Genomic DNA, 22,510 nt, shown 5'->3' on the forward strand with positions numbered 1-22,510 from the left:
ATAATGTAAGCTATTAGAATTCAAGAAGAAAGATTGCAATCTGCTCATTAGTGTGGAATATTCTCTTTCTTAGCTGCAGCAGCTGGAACTAGAACAACTGCAATACAGAGAAGCCAATCTTACAGCACTGGCTGCCATTGGACCAAGAAGGAAAAGACCTTTGGAATCTTCACACCTTCACAGTGTGTTTGAGGTATGCTTATATAAAGTCATGTAATTTTATATGTCCAGTGTGCATTTACAACACCCCCCAGGTACTGCTTATGCAAGGGTTTAATAAGTGGTATACAGTTATCAATGAAATTTTGTTGTCATGTAGGAATTTGTTTTGAGAGATTTCTGGCATTCTAGACTTGAATGCTTTGGAATCTACTGCATATCACAAATTGTGTTTTTAATTTATCTGCAGAATATAGTATAATTTTTAAATATATCCTAGGCCTCATGTATATGGCCTCCAAAGTGTTAGTGGTTGTTAAGCCACTATAATCTTTACACCAGGGATATGCAAACTGTGGCCCTCCATCATGCCTCTGTCTCTGAGTGTAATGCTTGTGGCTGTCAGAGTCTTGCTATGCCTCATGGGATTTGTAGTTCTGCAACAGCTGGAGGGCCACAGTTTGCATATCCCCGCTTTACACCATTCCCACTGTTAGATTACAACCTGTATTCTAGTTTCTGTGCTTTATTAAAAAAAAGCAGATTTCTACCTGTTTTCACAGCTCCTATTGGCACTCACATGACTCACAGCTCTCTTCTCTCCCCATCTGATATCTCCAGCTGGTGGGGCCAAGCACTTTCTCTTATGATAACCGGGTAGGAGAGGAGGAGAGAGCCGGGAGTCACATGAGCGCCGATAGGAGCTGTGAAAACAGGTAGAAGTCTGCTTTTTTTTTTTTTTAAATCACAGGAACTAGAATACAGGTTATAATCTCACAGCGGGAATGGCGTGTAAAGATCACATACTTTTGTAGCAGCGGGGAGGGGAGCAGAGCGGCGCTAGTGAGAGCTGACAGGCAGGGAGGGGAGGGGGGAGGAAGACAGAGGGAGACGAGGAGAGCTGCAGATAGCTGCGGATGACGGAGGCACTTACACTGACCACGATGTCGGGGTTCAGCAGCCATGATACTGTGGTCAGTGTACAGAGGGAAGGGTAGAAATTGGCAGGATCAGCCAGGTTTTTTTAGGTGATACAGGGGGCCAAAATTACACAGCACAAGCCCTGTGCTGTATATCATGCTTTAAGGCAGTGTTTCTCAACTCCGGTCCTCAGGGCACACTAACAGGCCAGGTTTGCAAGAAAACTGAAATACATCACTGGTGATATCACTTGCTGCTCATTGATTGCAGTATTCTAGTCTGCATCTCCCCAAGGTAATACCTAAAATCTGGCCTGTTAGTGTGCTCTGAGGACCGGAGTTGAGAAACACTGCTTTAAGGGAACAAACTCTTTAACACAGGGAATTTTTGTGTGCTCAGGAGCAGTGTACAGCGTGCTTCCAACAGCCAGTTAGTCAATGACAGGCTAAAATATGTGGCAGCTGTACACTTTTCCGATCAATACTCAATACTGTTTAGGGTCGTATGCATTTAGGGACATATGCCCCAAGTGCAGGCGTTCTTCTGTCGCTGTGCCAGTTACTTCTGGGCACTTTTTTTTTTTTTTCCCACTGTACAGGCCAAACAGCCCATATGTATGAAGATTGGCTTGTACAGTGGTAAAAAAAATAAATCAAATAAAGAGCAGTAAAAAAAAAAATATATACACACACACACACACACACACCAGGAACACCTCACCATTTTACTAGGTAAATATACTTCTAAAGGTGCTATTGACATGAAATTGTTTGGGAACAACACATGCAATTCATACATACAAAGAAAACAAATTATTTCAGAAATTAGGTTATGTTTAATAAAATTGAATGAAGATTCAATACCATGTTCTATGAAAATGAAACGAAAAATGGTGACGTGTTCAAAGCTTATTTTACCCTCTGTGTGTGTGTATATGTATGCTTCAATATACTTAAACCCTCGTTTAAGCATTCTCTAGTCTTAAACTATGTCCCTTTCAAGCATCTTGAAGGGTTTTGTTTTTTTTTTTGCTTTCATGTGGACTTACTGTGAGCCTCTGTGTCAGCCTGGAGTCCATACACCACAGTCATGCATCCTAAGCTGACGAGTCCAATTAAAAAAGAACCAGCTACCTATTAGAAAAGTATCTCCCACCTGAGGAGAAGATGATAAACCGACTATAACAAAATTATATAAAAAGGAAATATAGGTCACAAATTCTAAACAATTGTCAGGTTGGGAAAGAGAGGAAGATAAACCCCAAAAAGTCTTCAAATTAATGTTAAAAAGGTCAGGTCTGAGCATGGGGCCCTTTACTAGATAAATCAGAGTTGTTAACTGGGGACAAAGACCAGGTACATTTATAAATACCCTGTGTATACAAAGGAAAATGGGGGAGTTTAAGACTATAATGGGGATGGTAATGAAATAGCTCCAGAAGAACCAGAGATACTGATGGACAGCGCTCTATGGAGTGGATGTAAGAGTGGTGAAAAAGTAAATTAACCCATAGGTAGTCATAAGTAAGCAATTAAAAGGTAATGTGAATAAAATTCAAAAGAGCCAACGATACCACTGTGGAGCTTGAGGGCATTGGAGGGTTAACAACACCATCTGAAAGGCAAGCTGGTGGAGCATAGAGGGGCACCAATGACCATGCTATGAGAGATGGAAACCTGATCTGGGAAAGAGACACCTGATGGCTGGAGGAAAGGGCACAGGTGTGAAGACTCAGACTGAAGGATCCAGTGTCACTGCCTGAGAATGTCTAGTCGATCCTGAGGAAGAGCTAAGCCAAAGTGATGGGCGCGCCTTGATTACGTGCAGCACCAAAACGGATATGTGGAGGAAGGATGGAAGGTATGCGGAAGTAAACAAAATTGATATGAAGGAATGGCTGTGGATATAGTATATTTGGAATTTGCTAAATTGTTTCATACCATTCCCCACACACAGTTATTGGGTACGTTAAAGTCTACAGGATTAGAAAATTATGTTTGTAAATGTATAGAAAACTGTCAAACTGTTTCTCAACCTTTTTCCATTCAAAGCACTGTTTAAAATGCTGCACCATCTTGAGGCACCTCGTTCTAAAATTTTAAAAATGAAACTAATAGTTTTACATATTGCTGCAAGATCCACAGACGTAGGACATCCCACTTTAGAGTGTGTGTTTGTTTTTTTTTTTCCAAAGAAAATACACCTTTGCATACTGGAACTAACTAGTATTCCAATGTTTCTCTTCTCTCTGTTTCTCCCCCTCACTCAGCTAATGTGACCCCAGTGCCTATGGAGAGGGGCAAACAAGGATGCTGTGCAGGCCCTTGACGTCCTTATCAGCCGGTGACATCATTGGTTGTTAGGACACTTGTGGCTAGAAGGTTATAATACAGTATAATGAAAACCTGTGGCTTTGCGTAACTAAAAGATAGGCTTGATCCATCCGGAAAGGAGTTTTAGATTAAAATTGCAAATTCTGTGTTTGCCATGTAATGCACTTAGGTTCTCAAAACATCCATGCATCATCATTTTATGTCAGACATAATTTTGCCACTAAAAAAATAAATAAGTAAGCCCCTCATCTGGAATCTGCAGTTCAGTTTTGGGCGCCAGTTCATCAAAAAGATATTGGGTAACTGGAAAAATGCAGAGAAGGGCAGCCAAAATAGGAGGCATGGAGGGCCCTTGCTGTGAGAAAAGATTAGCTGAGCTGAATGTATTCTCTTTTGAAAAGAGGTAATTAAAATTATACTAAAGTCTTGTTTTCCTTTTTGGTAAAAATAACAAACATGTTGTGCTTTCCTGCTCTGTGAAGTGGTTTTGCACAGGGCAGCCCGAATCCTCCTCTTCTTGGATCCCTCTTTGGTGCTTCTGGCCCCTCCCTACTGTTGAGTGCTCCCACAGCAAGCATCTCACTATGGGGCACCAGAGCCAAGCTGCAGCTCCCTTTGTCCATTCAGACGCTGAGCTGCGGCCTGGCCGCACCCCCTTTCTCTCCTCATAGGCTCGCTGACTATTACAGCAGCGGGAGCCAATGGTGCCGCACTGCTGTTTCAGCCAATGAGGAGGGCATTCCAAGTCAGCCAAGTCTCTACTGCAACATCACTGGATCTAGATGAACCTCAGGTAAGTATTAGGCGGGCTGAGGGGGGAGCTGCACACAGAAGGTTTTTTATCTTAATTTATCTTCATTTTAATCTTAATTGATATTTTATCTTAATTCAATGCATTAAGATAAAAAAACTTCTGCCTTTACAACCACTTTAAGTGGGGATATGACTGCCATATATATTATGCAAATGGTCTATATGGTGAACTTTGTGCAGAGTTATTCACTTTAGGCTCATTACAAAAGACAAGGGGGCACTTCCTATGTCTGTAGGAAAAAAGATTTAACCTCAGCATACAGAAAGGCTTCTTCACAATAACAGCTGTGAAAATGTAGAATAGACTCCCTCAAAAACTAGTTCTGACCAGCTGCATTCTGTAATGCAATACACAAAATATAACTGGAAAAAGACCCTGATTTGTTTTTCCTAAAGGATGCAGAATCGGAAGGGGATGTTGAGGCATTGTTGGAGCAAACTGCAGATTTCTCTCCACCAGACTATCCTTATATTGAAGATGAAGCTTCACGCAACGTGCTTGCTAATAATGTTGATAAGCTCATTGTCTGTCCACAAAAGCCTTGGCACTGAGGATTTGACTCTCCATCTTACATTGCTGCTTGGGCACAAAGAGACCTACAAGAACGTGCAAAATATTCCCTGTTCCTGAACAGATGGAATGTGTTATTCATAATTATGTCACTCCTGAATTTCACTTCCCCAAAATCTTTGCTGAACTATCCAATGGAAAAAGAGTTTGCAAAAAAGTAAGCTATTCCTATGGTTGATGCTGTCCGCTCTGTCCTAAACAAACATTTCACTGTACTTATTGAAGATGTTCCTCCTTTTAGGTTTCCTTTAACCTGGCAGGGCCAGCCCTGTTACTAGCTGTTGCTGCTCTTTCTGTGTGTCAAAACTGCAGCTAACTGCACTATGGTCAAAAATGACCAACATGACTGTATTTCAGGGCTGTGCTGTTACAGAGAAATTACAATTGCCCTCTTTTTTTTGTGTTCATGCCATGGAAGATGTCATGAGACAAATATCCAGAATAACTCTAATAATAGAATCTTATAGCTAAAGGCTTAAGCAGTGAAAGCTGCCTGTAAAAAAAAAAAAATTCAGAATGCCCTGAATCACCTCTTGTCCCAAAGTATCATTTTACCATTTCCACCACAGGACAGGTTTAAGGGATTCATCTCAAACCTGTTCCTGGTCCCAAAGCCCAATGGGGGTAGGTACCCTATTATGGTTTTAAACTCTCTCAACAAATTCCACAATTTCCCAATCTGAAAGGTTAGTAATTGCTTCTCTGAAACAAATGGAACCCATCATGGAATCATGGAATTTCAAGATGCCCATCTACATGTTCCCATTTACCCACCTCAGTGATTTCCAAGCTCTGCAATAGAAGACAACTTCTAGTTTGTCGCACTGCCTTTTAGCCTATCCTCTGCTCCCAGGGTGTTCACAAAGGTCTTGGCACCCTTGCTTCACCTTCTTTAGAACTTAAGGCATTTAAGTGACATGCTATCTAGACAACCTTCTCCTGAAGGATTTTCTCCTTGCAAATTCATTCATAACAAATTTTAAAAAGAAAATGATCTGCGTTGGAGTGAAAAAATAAAATAAGAAAGATAAAACTGCCAACACTCAATTTGTGATACCAAATTCAGACATTAATAAAATAAAATGATACAAATATCGACTCACATAAAGTGCAATACCATAGAATAATAATTATACAAAAAATCATATATGAATACACAAATAACAAATATAATATAAAGTGCAAAAAGTGCTAATGAAGTGCATGTAAAACCAGCAAGTGAACTGTGGTATGCCAGTTAACCAAAGAAAAACCTTTCAAGGATATCACCCGTGATCCTGGCAAAAGTCAGAGGTGGAGGAACTGCCTTGTTTGATGCATTGCGGATGCTACTTAATGCAGTTGTGAAGACTTAACTTGTAAGTACATACTATATTTTAATAAAGTGGCCTTTTATATATACTGTCTGCACATTTTATTCTTTTAATGGTTGCTGGTAAAATCAGACATTAATGGATGTGATTGCGGTTTTGAATACCATTGGAGGCACCTTGTGTTTAAAGCTCTTCTGACCATTTAACTCCTAATGGTTCACAACATAGTAAGAGGCCAAAGGCTTTATTGTATTTGAGTGGAGGTGGTGGAAACCCACAAGGGCCAGCATTGCTGCGCTAGAACCTGGAATATAGTAAAGACAAATTATAATGTTTTTGAACTGTTTTTGGAAGCTGTTTTTTCTTTGGCTTATTGGCATACCACAGTTCACTTGGTGCTTTCACATACACTTCTTTAGCACATTTTGCACTTAGCACTTTATTTTATTTGTGTATTCATATATGAATTAATTTCTCTATCGTTCATTGACGGACGCAGTCCTCTGATGCATATCAGTAGGGTTATACTGCCCCCTACAGGAGTAGAATACTAGGCAGAAAAAAAGGTCTGGCTATGCCTATGGGCAATCCCTGGGGGTATACCCTCTTTCTTTCTGCTTAGGATGTCCGTTTTAATCTGCCCAGTCAGGAGTAAGGACCTAGTTCCTTGCTGGGATCTCTGGTCCTGGCATAAAAGTATAATTTTATGTAGATAGTTTTTTCTTAGGTAGATTTTTTTCTCCGGATTTGTTTCCTGAGAGATCCACAAGCAACTATGCCGGATCTGGGCGACGGGCTGGGTGTTTAGATCCAGTGGTAACCCCAGCTGCTCAGCGAACGCATGCAGACCTTAGCTCTGCGCTGGGTTGGCCGCGACATAGTACCACTGGACGAGGACTGGCCCTGCGAGTTAAACGTCTCGCAGGTCGCACACGACAGGGTCTAGGCCTGTTGCAACGTTCCTATTTGGCCGACAGCCCCCCAAATTTGGCGGAGAGGGGTCCTGTCAGGAGATGGCGCCTGCCTGTGTTCCTGGCACGGTGAGTAAATGTTTCCCCCTCTTACCTGGAGGATTTTGGGCTGGAAGCGGGCCCCTCCCTGTGACGGTCAGACCCTCACATTCCTAGGTTCCCCTCTGTCCTGTTGTGCAACCCCCCCCCCCCCCCCTCACACGGGGGACTGTTTGGGCTTACCTGAGGCAGGGATCATGTTCTCAGGCTGCATGGGGGGTCTGGGGGTGCGCCGTTGGCGCAGGGCCACCATTTTCTTGTAGCCTCGTCTGCTACAATGACGGCAGCCATCTTGGTACACCCGTTTTCGGACATTTTGCGGTGGATTCTCTGCTGGGAATCTAGGTGGGAGTGCCTGGAGGCATTTTCCGGTGGGTGGAGCCCTTCCCTTCACCCTGGGCAGCCTCAATGCTCACTTCCTTTTGGAGAGCTGCTGCTGACACGTGCAGAGGTTCTGGGACCGGATGCTGCATTTTGGGGGACAGTGAGTTCTGGGGGTCTATCTCACTCTCTGTTGGGGGTCTTCACTGCGTGCCTGACCTGGACGACGTTATAAAGGGTCTTACAGGGAGAAAGAGTACCTTTCTTCCGCAGGTTACCAAGGGTAAGTACTCTCGGCTGCAATGGGATCCATCCTTTTCGGCTCACAAAAATGTTTTCGTTCCTCGGGGTCAGCCGATAAGGCAAAGCCCTTCAAGGCTCCCTCGGGTGGTTCCAAGCGTCCCTGGTCTGGCAAACAAGTCTGGTTTCTCCAGATCTGCAGACAAGGCCTCCTCAGCCTGAAGGTGCGCCCTCACCCTTGACTGGGGTGGGGTGAACACCTTTGCTGGTTCTCAGACCTGTGGCTGGCCCAGATCCCAGAAAGATGGGTTCTTTCTGGGAGGTCGTGTGGTCCGGTTACAAGATCGAGTTTCGATCTGTGCCTCCGGTCAGGTTTTTCCCTTCCAATGTCTGCCTGTCCCCGGATCGCTTGGGGGCACTCTATGGGGCAGTGCAGGACCTGCTACAACAAGGAGTGATAGTTCCGATTCTGCACGCGGAATGTTTTCACGGGTTTTATTCCAACCTGTTCATGGTTCCCAGGAAGGAGGGCAAGGTGCATCCGATCCTGGACCTGAAAGCACTGAATGTTTTTGTGCGCATTTAAAAGTTCAAGATGGAATCAATTTACATGGTGATGGCTTCCCTACACCAGGAGGATTTCCTGGCTTCCATAGACATCAAGGATGACCACCATCACATACCTCTCTGTGCCACTCACCAACGGTTTCTCTGTTTTGCCGGGGGAGAGGATCACTATCAGTTTGTGGCGTTGCCCTTTGGTCTCGCCTCCACTCCTTGGGTCTTCACAAAGGTGTTGGCTCCGGTCCTGGCACTGTTACGGCAGCGGGGGATATTGGTCCTGGTTTACCTGGACGATCTGATTCTTCGTGCAGAGTCCCCTGCTGATGGCAAACTTGGGTGTCACCATGAGAACTCTGGAGGAGTTTGGGTGGATTGTGAATCTTCAGAAGTAGTCTCTGACCCCTTCCATGAGACTGGTCTATCTGGGCCTTACTTTGGACTTGTCCTCAGCCAGGGTGTTTCTTCCTTTGGAAAAACTCCAAAAGCTCCAGACTACGGTTCAGCTGTTGATGTTCGACTGGTCGTCCCTTCGGAACTGTATGAAAGTTCTGGGACTGATGGTGTCATCCTTCGATGCAGTCCCCTTCGCTCAATTTCACACAAGGATTCTTCAGAAGGAAATTCTTCTCATGTGGAACAAACACCCAAATTCTCTGGACCTTAAGATTCGGCTGAGCCACGGGACCAAGGAGTCCCTGATCTGGTGGCTTTGATCTCCGATGCTCAAGCTGGGGAAGTCCTTCCTTCCTATTTACTGGACAATTGTCAACATGGATGCAAGTTTGTCCAGGTGGGGGGGGGGAATGAGTCCTCCAGCGGGTCACGACTCAGGGAGTCTGGTCCCTGGAGGAATCCTGGTTGCCGATCAATGTCCTTGAGCTGGGGGCTATCAGACTTTGCCTGGCCCATTGGACCGAAAGCCTGGTGGGTTGTCCAGTGTGCATTCAATCGGACGACTCCACGGCTGTGGCTTATGTCCATCACCAAGAGTGTCCTTGCGGCCCGGGAAGTGGCAGACATTCTACGTTGGGCGGAGCACCATGTTCCAGCTCTCTCCGCTGTCCACATTCCAGGAGTGGACAATTGGCAGGCGGATTACCTCAGCCGCCGGGCCTTAGATGCAGGGGAGTGGTCCCTGCATCCGGAGGTGTTCCAGCAGTTGTCTTCATTGGCGCACTACGGACATGGATCTGTTGGCGTCTTGAATCAACAGGAAAGTACAGAGGTTTGTGGCCCACTCTCGGGACCCTCTGGGAGACACTGCAGACGCACTGTGGCCCCTTGGGGTCAGTACCGGCTGATATATGCCTTTCCTCCTCTCAAGTTGCTGCCAAGACTTCTTCGCAGGATCGAGGAGGAAGGAAATTCGGTCATTCTTGTGGCTCCGGACTGGCCTCGTTGCGCTTGGTACACCGACCTGGTCAGGCTTGTCGCAAACGCTCCATGGAGACTTCCTCTCAAGGAGGATCTACTGTCTCAGGGGCCCATCTTCCATCCTGCTTTACAGTCGCTGGCTTTGACGGCTTGTCTGTTGAAAGCCAGGTGCTGAAGGACAGGGGATTGTCTGCTTCAGTGATTTCCACTCTGCTTAAAGCAAGAAAAGTGACTTCTAGGAAGATTTATCATAGCACGTGGAAGTTGTATATTATGTGGTGGGAGTCCCTTGGGACCCCCCCCTCGCTCCTATTCGGTAATTCGAATCTTGGCCTTCCTTCAATGGGGAGTTGATCAAAAGTTGGCCTTGAGTACTATCAAGGGTCAGGTTTCGGCCTTGGCTATTTTCTTCCAAAGGCCATTGGGCACCCATTCCCTGGTGCGTAACTTCATCTGGGGAGTGCGACACTTGGTACCTCCGGTGCGACCTCCGTTACCACCTTGGGACCTTTAATTTGGTGCTGTTGGTTCTCCAAAGGCCTCCCTTTGATTCCCCTGCTTACTTTGTCCCAGAAGGTGGCCTTCTTGATGGCTATCACTTTGGCGCGCAGGGTGTCAGAACTGGCGGCGTTGTCCTGTCTTTCTCCCTACCTGGTGGTTCACCGGGACAAAGTGGTACTTCCTCTGGATCCGTCCTTCCTGCCGAAGGTGGCTTCCAGTTTTCACCTAAATGAGGACATTGTGTTTCCTTCTTTGTGCCCTAAGCCTACACATCCTTAGGAATTTGGCTGCATACCATGTATGTGGTTCGGGCGATCAAGGTGTATTTGGCGTCTACTGAGTCTTTTCGCAAGTCAGACTCGCTCTTTGTGCTCATAGGGGGCCCAAGAAAGGGCTGGCTGCGTCTGCAGCGACTATTTCCAGATGGATCATACAGACAGTTGTGCAGGCTTATGCCATTAAGGATCAGGTTCCACCTTTCTCGGGCGCTTAGTGCTTCCTGCACTTTTCACCATCAGGCATCTGTGCTGCAGGTTTGCAAGGTGGCAACCTGGTCGTCTGTTCACACCTTTACCAAATTTTAAAAGGTGGATGTGCTGGCAGATGCTTCCTTTGACCGCAAAGATTTGCAGGCTGCTGTTTAGGGGGCCCTTTGGCCTTCCTTGAGGGTGTTCTTGTTTGGTTTTTAAGTGGACCTCATCTTGTTGTTCTGTTGAGTCCTATGTTGCCTGGTTGGCTATGTTTGGCCTTGGGGACTGTTTTTTGTTCTACTGTTCCCACTCCACTGCTTTGGGATGTCCTTACTGATATGCATCAATGAACGATAGAGAAAACTGGATTTTTGACTTACTGTAAAATCCTCTTCTCTTAGGTTCATTGACGGACGCAGTACGTCTCTATTTTTGAGTGGGTTGGCATTGTTTTCTTTGACACTGATTTGATACAAAACTGACATCCTATGCAGGAAAAGAGAGGGTATACCCCCAGGGACTGCCCATAGGCGTAGCCAGAACTTTTCTGCCTAGTGTGCTACTCCTGTAGGGGGCAGTATAACCCTACTGATATGCATCAGAGGACTGCGTCCGTCAATGAACCGAAAAGAAAAGGATTTTACGGTAAGTCAAAAATCCAGTTATTTATCTTTCCTTCATTGATGGACACAGCTCTTGATCTTCATAACCATTGGGTTATACTGCCCGCTACAGGAGTAAGACACTAGGCAGAAAAAAAGTCTGGCTACGCCTATGGGCAGTCCCAGGGGGTATACTCCCTCTCTCTGCTATAGGTACTCAGTTTTTTTTATTTTCTGCTTAGTCAGGAAAAGGGACCTAGTTCCTTGCTGGGACCTCTGGTCCTGGCAACATTTTTTCTTTTTAGTTAGATTTTTTTTTTTTGTGAGATAGACAATCACCTGCTGGACTGGGTAATGGGCTTCATAATCTAGATCCAGGGGCTCCGCGCTAGGTCTGCCTCCATATAGCCCCACCGGATGGGAGCTGGCCTGTAAGTTAAACGCCTCGCGAGGTCGCATACAACCGGGTCTCGGCCCGAGACACGGCTTTCCTCCTGGCTGACAGCCCCTCCATTTAGAGTGCGAGGTTCTGTCTGGAGCAGTGCCCGCCTGGTTCCTGGTATGGTGAGTAGCTGTCTTCGCCTCTGCCCCTGGAGGATTTTGGGGTGGACAAGGGCCCCTCCTGGGGACGGTCGGACCCCCAGGTTCCCCTCCTTCCTGTCAGGCACCCCCCTTCATCTGTTTCCCCCCATCATACCCCCCACCCCCCCTCTTCTCCACCTATACTGGGGCTGTGTGGGTGGTCTAGTCAACCTCCTGGGGTGGGGGTAGGGCGCTATGCTGGTGATGGGGGCAGGGGGGTGCGTCACCGGTGACCAGGCGATTGGCTGTGGGGGGAGGCTGTACCTGGTGGGGGCTCGACTTCCTGCTTGGCCTAAGGACCCCTCCTGGGTCGCTGGGAGCCATGTGGTGTAGCGGGGGCCGCCATTTTGTTGCAGCATGTGTGCTTAATGCACGGCGGCCATGTTTGTGTAGTTTGGCGGCCATTTTGCAGTGGTTTGCCATTGAAAATAGTGACGGCCATGACAGTGGTGCCCTGTGGGTGGCGATTTTGACGGTGGGAGCCCCTCCTCACCCCCTGGTGCTGACTCCTGGATCTTTTCACTTCCTGATCACCGCACGTGCAGTGCAGAGACTCCTGGTGGCTGCTGTGTCTGGTTTCTGCTAGGTGGTGAGTCCGTTGGGGTCCTCTCCCTCTCTGCTGAGGATCGCTTGGTGTTTTGTGACTGGTGACCGGGTGTTGTCCCTTTTGCAGTGTTTCACACTTTGTGGGGTCCCCCTGGTGACTCATGGAGTCTTTGGAGCACATCTCCCCACCTGATACCCTCTCTGAGGCTGAGGGGTCCTCTGAGTCCCAACCATCCATTGATGCACTGACGGCGGTCCTGGAGTCCTTTGTGTTCCAGTTAGAGGTAGCTTTTGGGCGATGGGCTAGAATAAAGCGCCCCCCCCCGGATACCCCTGCCTGATCTGTCTCATCAGATCCTGAATCGGATTCGGCCGCCCCGGACGGGAGTCACCCTGTGCTGGGTCTGCAACCACGTGCCTGGAATCCTCTGATAGTGAGGATGATTCCTCAAGTCTCCAACCACACACAAAAAGGCGCTGGTGGACGCACTGATTATATCTGTGCAAGAGACCTTAAAGATGGAGGACGCAGCTGCAATGGAGGCACAGGTTCCCTTTGGTACTCACAAGCTATCCAGAGCAGCAAAGGTGTTTTATTTCCCCGCCTAGTTTGACAGAATTGTCGCTAAAGAATGGGGACGACCAAAGTGTCCCATTTGGGTCGTTAAGCGATTTGCCAGGCGATACCCCTATGAGAGGAGTCCCTTTATTAAGAAGTGGACTGTTCCACCGATGGTGGACCCTCCGGTTTTCAGATTGAGCAAGGCAACCACGATTCCGGTTGACGAGTCCCCGGCCTTTAAGGAACCGGCTGATAGGAAGGAGGAGGCTCTGGCCCGCAATATGTACACTCTGGCTGGTTCGTCACTTAGGCTGGTATTCACCATTGCCCTTGTGTCGCAAACTCAGACTGAGTGGGCAAAGCTTTTATGCTTTGACCTGGAAGGAGAACAGCTCCCCCTGCCTTTGCTGAGTTGACAGACCAGCTGGTCTGGGGGCTGCAGTTTATCTGTGATGCCGTTTTGAATTCGGCTCTCCTAGTTGCTAGGCTCTCTGTTTCGTCAGTGGTCCTTTTGGAATGTCTTTTGGCTCAAATTCTGGTCTGCTGATCTTCCCTTTCAAGGAGATTGCCTGTCTGGAGCTACTTTGGATGACATCATTAACCTTCCTAGCGGTATTCCCGAGCGTGGCTCAGGGTTAATTTTCAGTACCAAAAGCGGTAACCCGAGCCACACTCGGGATTACCCCAGAATGATACTCTCCTTCCCCCTGCGATCCCCCGCCGTCCTCCCCGGTCTTTCTGCAGCCTTCCTCCGGCTGTCCTCTCGCTCTGTGCTTGGCCGCTGGCGGCACCTTCTTCCGGTTCCCTTCTCTGCGAGTGCCGTATCGCAGGGGGGTGGAACCGGCAGGAGGTTAAAAAAATAAAAAATTACATGATACGGTGTAATCTGTTAGAATTACAACTTTTTATCATGCCATTTCACCTAGAGGCTTTTCCAGTGCCCTGCCTTTACTTTTTGCGGTACTTTGTGTATGGAAAATTGATAACGTCCATGGCGTCCAAAAAGCGTTCTTTTAGCTCAAAAACGCTTTTGGACGAACTGGAAAACAGCATCGGTGTATCGGAAATTATTTGAAGAACTGAGCGATAGCGATTCGTGGGAAAATTCGTCATCGGGTACTAAAAGTGACAAAGGCGACGATTCTGCGACTGTGCTCAGTGATGTGCAGACTTGGTGCTCTATTGACTGCGATACAGATCAGGCAGCGCCCCGGAGTACAGATTCTCCCTCATAATGAAATATCACCACTTCGAAAACAATAAAGAATTTGAAATGTATTATTACATTATAATTTATGATTTTGTGTTTCAAACTTTATCATAACCGGGATGTCTACTAGACTCTTGTTTGGACAGATTTAGGTGAGTTATTCCTAGGAATTACAGGCCTAAAATATAAAACATATTTCCATGCAAAACAATGTACCACTTTTAGCACAGAAATTCTGACATAATCAGACCGCCAGGGAGGTTAAAGGTCTCACAAGGGGAAAGAGTACCTTTCTTCCGCAGGCTACTAAGGACAAAGACCCTCGTCTTAGACGTGGGCCCTCCTTCTCGGCTCATACTTTTTTTTTGTCCCTCAGGGTTGACTTACAAGGGCTTGAAGCCTTTCAGGGCCATCTCTGGAGGATCCAAATGAACCTGATCTGGCAAGCGGAGAGCAGGCTTCTCCAGACCCATGGACAAGGCTCCTTAAGCATAAGGGTGTGCCCCCACCCATATCGGGGGTGAGGGGATGTCTTCACTGATTTCTGGATCCTTAGACTTTCCTGGTACAAGACAAGTGGGTCCACAAAGTCATTCGGTCCAGGTACAAGATCGAGTTTCACTCTTACCCCCACTGAAAGGTTTTTTCCTTCCAACTTGCAACTGTCCCCTGACAACTTACAGGGTGTGTTTGGGACGGTACAAGACCTGTTATTTCAAGGGGCGATTGTCCCAGTTATAACATCGGAATGCTTTCAGGGTTTTTTCCCAAACCAGTGTACAGTTCCCAGGAAAGAAGGCAAGGTGCATCCAATCCTGGACCCCAAGGCGCTGAACTGCTTTGTGCAGATGCATAAGTTCAGAATTGAGTCCATTCCCCCTTGGCGCCTAGTGGAGGATTTCCCTGGTTCTCTCCTGGCGGACTGGAAAACTTACTGTGACAAGTTTGCGCCTTCTAGCAAGCTGTTCTCCCTGACGGCTATGCGAGAACGCTTTGAGAACTTTCCTATGTCTGACTGGCGATATAGGCAATTGACTACTTTTGTGGCGAAACACCCTGCTGCGCCCCGCCCGATAGATCAGCTTTCCACCCTGGAGAGATGTTCCCTGGCTCTGATTCACGCTGCTGGAGGGGTTGCAGCCAGGAGGGTACGTTTCTCCTCTCCTGCAACCCTTTTGGGATGCTATTCATCCTTGGATACAGAAATTGGCTATTACCCCTCCTGACCGTACTCCTCTGCAGTATCTGATTCATGACACTCACTCCCCCATTAAGAAGTATAAACGTAGTGTAATTCCATTTTTGCTGAATGCAGCTAAATGTTTGATCCCGAGGCATTGGAAACAGGCCTCTTGTCCTACATTGTCTAAATAGAAGAAGGAGGTTAACTTAGTTATGGAGGAGGAGAGGAGGGTGCTGACCTCGCAGGGGCTACAGACTCGCTTCCAGGACACATGGACCGCATGTTTTACTCGGAGGAGATCTCTGATCCATAAGACACATAGGTTAGACCCCTCGGAGGGGTGTCCGCAGTTATCCTCACAGAGTGTTCCCTCTTAGATGGGTGCTGCACATAGAACGTCCCTGTATACTCCAGGTTTTCCCCCATTTTATTTTATTTTTTTTCTCTCTTTCTTCTTTTTTCCTTCTTCCCTGTTCTTCTTGGCGGCTGTTTTGGGAGCCGTCCCTCTCTCCCTTCTACTCCTTTGTCTATATTCCAAGGCTTATTTTCCGGTGTGATATGGCTGGCACTGCAGATGCTTGCTTTTAGCTGGTACTGGTCACGATTCTACCTGGCCGCTGCGGAGGAGCTTCTCTGGGGTTTGAGCTAGGTAGCTGGGACAGGAGGTTTATCTTCCGTTTTTGGCCATAGGGCACCATCCTCATATCACCAGAACTGTCTGCATTACACGTGACTTTGTTTATTTTTCTTCTTCTATGATTAGCCACCACAATAGTTATGCTTCTTGTGTTATAGCCTTGTTTGAAACTCTGTTTGTTCCTTTAATACTGTGTTTTTGCAAATTTGAAAATAAAGATTATTTAAAAAAAAAAAGAATGGAGTCCATTTGCACGGTGTTGGCATCCCTGCATTGGGTATTTTCTTGCTTCTATCGACATCAAGGATGCTTACGTTCACATTTCTATATGCGCTTTCTCCACTTTGCCATGGAAGAGGAGCATTATCAGTTTGTGGCGTTACCCTTTGGTCTCGCCTCTGCTCCCTTGGGTGTTCACAAAAGTGTTTGCCCCGGTGCTAGCGTTGTAGGGGCTAACGGGGGGATCACGGTACTGGGCTACTTGGTCGACCTCCTCCTGCGAGCGGAGTATCCTACTGCTCTGGTGGAGAACCTGGATTTTACCATAGGAACTCTGAGGAAGTTCGGCTGAATTCTGAATTTTCAGAAGTCTGCTCTGGTTCCATCCACAAAGCTGGACTATCTGGGTCTGACTCTGGACTCGGCCTTAGCCAGAGTGCTCCTTCCTCTGGACAAGCTCCAGAAACTGCAGGCTGCAATTCGACTCCTGCTGTCGCATGATGTTGTCTACCTTTTGAGGCGGTTTTGTTTGCACAGACCATACGAGGTCCCTGCAAAGGGAGATTCTGGCCAAATGGGACAAGACTTTGCAGTCTATGGAAATCGGATCCTGCTGTGCGGGGGAACGAAAGATTCCCTGATATAGTGGCTCCAAAGACATGCTGGTAGGTTAATTGGATCCTGTATAAAAAAAATTTGGCCCTACTATGTATGAATGCGAGTTAGGGACCTTAGATTGTACGCTCCTTGAGGGCAGGGACTGATGTGAATGTGTAATGTATATGTAAAGCGCTGCGTAAATTGACAGCGCTATATAAGGACCTGAAATAAATAAAATAAATTCTCCGGTGCATCGGCTGGGCATATCCTTCCTCCCCTTTCTATTGGACAGTGGTCACCACAGATGCCAGCCTGTCCCACTGGAGAGGCGTCTAAGGCAAAAATTCTGCTCAGGGGATCTGGACACTGGAAGAGTCCAGGCTACTGCTCAATGTCTTGGAACTCCGAGCGATCAGACTGTGCCTAGAACATTGGACAGATCTTCTTCAGGGAAGTCCAGTGCGCATTTCAATTTTTATGAATTTGGTATTGCACTATTTGCGCTTTATGTGAGCTGATATTTGTGTACAAATGTATAGCATATAGGGAGATTGATATAGCGCTACACTATTTTTTTAATTTAAGTCTGATTTCTCAGCAAATGTCCAAAAGATAGTTCAGCTGCTCCAGGCTTTTGGCTGGGTGATCAACTTCAACAAATCTGCTCTCTAGCTTTCCCTGCGCCTTGAACTCTTTGGTCTGATCCTAGATTTGTCCCAATCAAGAGTCTTTCTTCCACAAGAGTGTTTTCTCTGAGAGCTCATTCTTGACAACTGATATCCAAGAGAAATCCCACAAAGACATTTGCCATGAGAGTTCGGGGTCTAATGGTCTCCCCCTTCAAGGCACTACCTTTCACCGAATTCCACTCAAAAATTCTCTAACTAAACGTTCTGTCAGGAAAAAGCAGGCTCATTCCCTGGACTTACCCATACACCTATCCAACCAAACAAATATTTCCTTGTCCTGGTGGATCACCACATAAACTATAATAATGAGAAAATATTTCCTTTTGCTATATTTTGCAAGTTCTTAAAATAAACGCAAGTCTGTCAGGTTGGGGTGGATATTCCAATCCTTAACCGTTCAGGGAACATGGTCATGGAGGAAACCAAACTCCCCATCAACATCTTGGATCTCAGAGCAGTCAGGTTGTTCCCCCAGTGCTGCACCCCTCTTCTACAGGAACACCTTATTCAGATGGCAGCCAGACAATGCCACCACAATGACATAATCAGCCATCAGGGGGGCATGATGAGCCTGGCTGTATTGAAAGAAAGAAACAAGATTTTCTCATGGATAGAAACTCACTGCAATTTCTGCAGTAGACAGCTGGCAAGTGAAATATCTCATCCAATAAAGCTTTGACCAAGGGAAATCGTCTCCTTATCCACATGTCTTTAATCTGATATGCCAAAAATGGGAGTCTCCGGATGTGGACATCTAAGCCTCCAAAATCCAAATTGAGATTTCCGGCTTACGCTTGAAGCATACGTCACTTCCGGTCACGGTGGAACGCAAACCGGGACCAGCGCAGGCCGTGCGAACACCGCTAGCCTGGAAGCTTTTCTCTATCTAGGAGATCTTTGTTTACAAGACAATTTTATTACATCTAAAATGTGAGTGTTATTTTATCTTGATTTAATAAATATTTTAAAATGGGATTACACTATTCTGAGTCCTTCCTTCTTATGGTCTTACGCATACTGGCCCACCAAGGAAAGACTAACCACTGAAGTTTGAAAAACCAGCACCACAAGAGATCCCATTCCACACCGGACTAAGTGTGTTTGACCCACATGCAGTATTGCTAAGGGGTCCAATCAGTCTGGTAAGTGGAAGCACTTCTGGGGAGTGGATCCTTGCACTATTGCACCTTATTTTTTGGCACGGACTGTCAGTTTAATGGAATAAGGAGCACCTAAGCACAGTGCACTTTTCACTGTCCACTTGCTTAAAGGACTATACATTTTGCTTGGGGCTTATAAATATATTTATTAATTGCATTTTTTCACTGGCAACTTGCTTGAAATATATGGAATAAGGAGCACCTAAGCACATTGCACCTTTCACTGGCAACTTGTTTTACGGATTATATTTTGTTTGTGAATGTGTGTGTATATATATATATATATATATATATATATATATGTGTGTGTGTATGTGTATATATATATATATATATATATATATATAAGTAAGATGTTTCTTGTAGTTGGTTACCAGAATTAAGGTCTAGAGACTGGAAAGGCCACTCCATGACCTCTATGTTCTTCGTCTTGAGCCACTCCTTTGTTATCTTGGTGGTATGTTTTGGGTCATTGTCATGCTGGAAGACCCATTTTCAGTATTCTGAGGAATATGGCTGAGGAAGAAAGTTCTCATCTAAGATTTTATAATATATAGCCTCATCCATTGGCCCCTCACTGCTGCAAAGTAGGCCTGTACCTTTAGCAGAAAACAGGCTCAAACCATAATGTTTCCTCCTCCGTGCTTGACTGTAGAGATGGTGTTCTGAGAGTCATAGTCCTTTTTCTTCCTCTAAACACGCTGAGTTGAGTTAATGGCAAAGAGCTCAATTTTGGTCTTCTCTGACCACAGCACTTTCTCCCAATCCTTCTCTGAATTATTTAGATGCGCACTGGCTAACTTAAGAAGGGCCTGTACATGTGCCTTCTTGAAGAGGGGGGACCTTGCAGGTGCTACAGGATTTCAATCCGTGGCAGCGTATTGCGTTACCAATATCAAAATGGTAATCTATACTGCGCTATGGATGTAAATAATCAATCCTAAATGCGGCTGTTCAAAAAATACTAATATTAGTAATATAGTGCAAAAGTCGCCACCATAAATATGTGATGAACATAAGGTGCTTAAAAAACAAATGTAATATTGCATGATTGCAATTAATGAACCTCCAAAAAGTGCATATATTTCCTTAAATAAATAAATCCCAAATTATTCAATGCAACAAGCAAGTTGCCAGTGGAATATATATATATATATATATATAGATATATATATATATATATATTTCTACACCAAATAGCAAGTCATATTTTGGGATCATATTTAGGGATCAAATACTTTTTTTACTCACTGAACTACAACTCCATAACATTTGTAGTCATGTGTTTTTCTGAATTTTTTGTTGATATTCTGTCTTTATCATTTAAAATACACCTATGATGAAATTTATAGCCCTTCATCTCTTTGTAAGTGGGAAAACTTACAAAATCAGCAGGGTATCAAAAAAATAAATCTCCCCACTGTATGGTATTAAAATATCAAGTGTAAACTTGGGTAAATTCCTAATCAAAATTCTAAAGTCTGGTCACTGTGGGGGTTTATTTACTAAAGCTGGAGAGTGCAAAAATCACACTCACTTATGAATAGAAATCAATCCGCTTCTAACCTCCGCTTTTTCAATTAAGCTTTGGCAATAAAACCTGGAAGCTGACTGGTTTCCTTGCAGAAGTGAGCCTGATTTTGCACACTCCAGCTTTAGTAAATAAACCCTGATGGGTTAATTTAACCCTAGATTTAAACTGGTTGAATGCTGGACAAGATTAGAGATTATACTCTTGCTTATTAAACTGTAACTATCAACTTTCATGCACACTATAAATTTGGAAAAGAGCTGGATTGGCAGTATAGTGAGATCAGTCTATATTGCATTTCACAGCACTGTCACCCCAACAAGTTTCAGATACTGAAGGCTGGAAACAGCTGAGTCGGTAACAATTGGGGATAAGAGGACTTAATTCATAGTCTTTTCAGACTCCATCTCTTCAGAGAAGCCTATCCTGCATCCACCTAACAACTTTACTTGAATTTTCTCCATCAGCGCCCCCCCCAGCTATTACCATTTGTATCACTTGACCCACCCTCCTAGATTGTAAGCTCTAACGAGCAGGGCCCTCTGATTGATTCATCCTGTATTGAATTGTATTGTCTGCCCTCATAATATGAAGCCCTGCGCAAACTGTTGGCGCTATATAAATCCTGAATATTAATAATAGTCCAGTAAGTAGCCTAAAGGTGTACAGATAAAACAGGAAGCTGCAGGCTGTGAAAAAGTGGTGTCGGTCTCTGGTCACTTAATGTGGCAGAGGTGTATGTGATTCACAATACTACCTGAGCAGAATTACAAATCTATTATACTGCCCCTCAAAGTATTTCAAATGTGTACTGACATGGTGGGCTAGAGCTTTACTTTTTACAAAGGTTCCAAACATTGGGCATACATTTTTTTTCGAGTTTTCTTGACACTGCCCAGTGTGGTCATGCTGTACATTTAAACAGGTAGTTATTCAGTGTGATGTTACGCTGAATAAAATACACTGTCTGCTCTGTGAAATGTCAAGCAGAAGTATTTGATTATACTTTCACCTTTCTATAATTCCAAAGTTTGAAGGACATCGCTCCTTACTCGCTGCAACTCCCTTGGGGGTTGTTTCATTTATAATGTTGCCCCGGGCTTTCTGCTGCTTCCTGCGGATTTGACCTCGTTTTCAACCCTATGCTGGCAGCTGTGCTGCATTACTATAATTTCCCTCGGATCACACAAGGTTGTCATATAAAAGACCTGACCTTGTGGCATTGCGTCTTTGGGGATGTCGGAGCCCTCTTATTCAGTGACCTGTAGTTAGTAGTCTTTTTAAGTACACTGGATTTAAAGCCGTAAGAGCTGAACCCAAAATATTATTTTCATATTAAGCTTTGGGATCCTAGAAGGCACTGTACATTTTACCTTCCTTGTATGACTACACTCCTTTTTATCACACCAATACATTTCATCCTATTAGAAAAAAACTCCAGGCAACTATATTAAAGTGTTATTAAACCCTCCATTTAAAAAGCAGCAGCATACTTTAGCATCTACTCACTTTTATGTCTGTCTGCTGTTTTGCAACCTTTCACTTGTTAATTGCATTTGGCAATTTTGCTCTCTTTGGGTTCAGTTGTTAATGTGGCTCTGCTGCTTCCTCGGTCCCCTGGAGCCTTTCAATTGAGCATGCTTATGTCCCAGGCTACAGCTTGGCGTGCTGATGCCTACACACTGCAGCTTAGCAGTCTGGGGATTCAAGCCACTCCCCAGCTCCTCATCCTGCAATGTGATTGGAAAAAGCTTCTTGCCACTGCCAATAGAAATAGGATGCATCTTACCTGATGCATATGAATACTTGAGTGAAATAAATGGGGGTTTTAATACTACTTTAACTTTTAGAACCGTTATGTGTTCCTTCAAAAGTCAAATAGTTGTATTTTTCCTTTATAGAGTAATAACCTGAAACCTATCTTTCTCTGTCGCTCATTGACAGACGCAGTCCTCTTTGATTCATATCAAATTGGGTTATACTGCCCTCTACAGGAGTAGGACACTAGGCAGAAGAAAATGTTCTGGCCACAACCTAGGGGCAGTCCCAGAGGGTATATCCTCTCACTTCCTGCTACAGGATGTCAGTTTTTTTTCTGTCTAGTCAGGAGTAAGGACATAAGTTCCTTGCTGGGATCTTTTGGTCCTGGCAAGATTTTTTAGATAAATCCTTTTTTAGTTAGCTTTTTTCTCCAGTTTCCTGTGAGATCTTCAAGCAAATTATGCCGGATCTGGGCGACGGGCTGGATGTTGAGATCCAGTGGTCACCCCAGTTCAGCCTACAAGCGCGTGCAGACTCCAGCTCCGCGCTGGATCAGCCGCGACACACTCAAGCAATTATGCAGGAGCTGGGAGACGGGCTGGATGTTGAGATCCAGTGGTCACCCCAGTTCAGCCTAC

General features: G+C 45.3%; 1 protein-coding gene across 1 annotated transcript in view; it reads left to right on the forward strand.

Annotated features, from left to right (window-relative positions):
* TAF4B (TATA-box binding protein associated factor 4b) overlaps positions 1-22,510 on the forward strand; it is a gene marked incomplete at its 5' end in the record, with an annotated part of 319,056 nt that overhangs the window by 279,878 nt on the left and 16,668 nt on the right. Inside the window, one exon of the mRNA XM_082258681.1 lies at positions 74-193. Within this exon, the coding sequence (XP_082114807.1) occupies positions 74-193 (120 nt within the window). The remainder of the gene's footprint in view (positions 1-73; positions 194-22,510) is intronic.

This window comes from Pelophylax lessonae (genome assembly GCF_965119305.1).
Source record: "Pelophylax lessonae genome assembly, chromosome: 5".
NCBI lineage: Eukaryota > Metazoa > Chordata > Amphibia > Anura > Ranidae > Pelophylax > Pelophylax lessonae.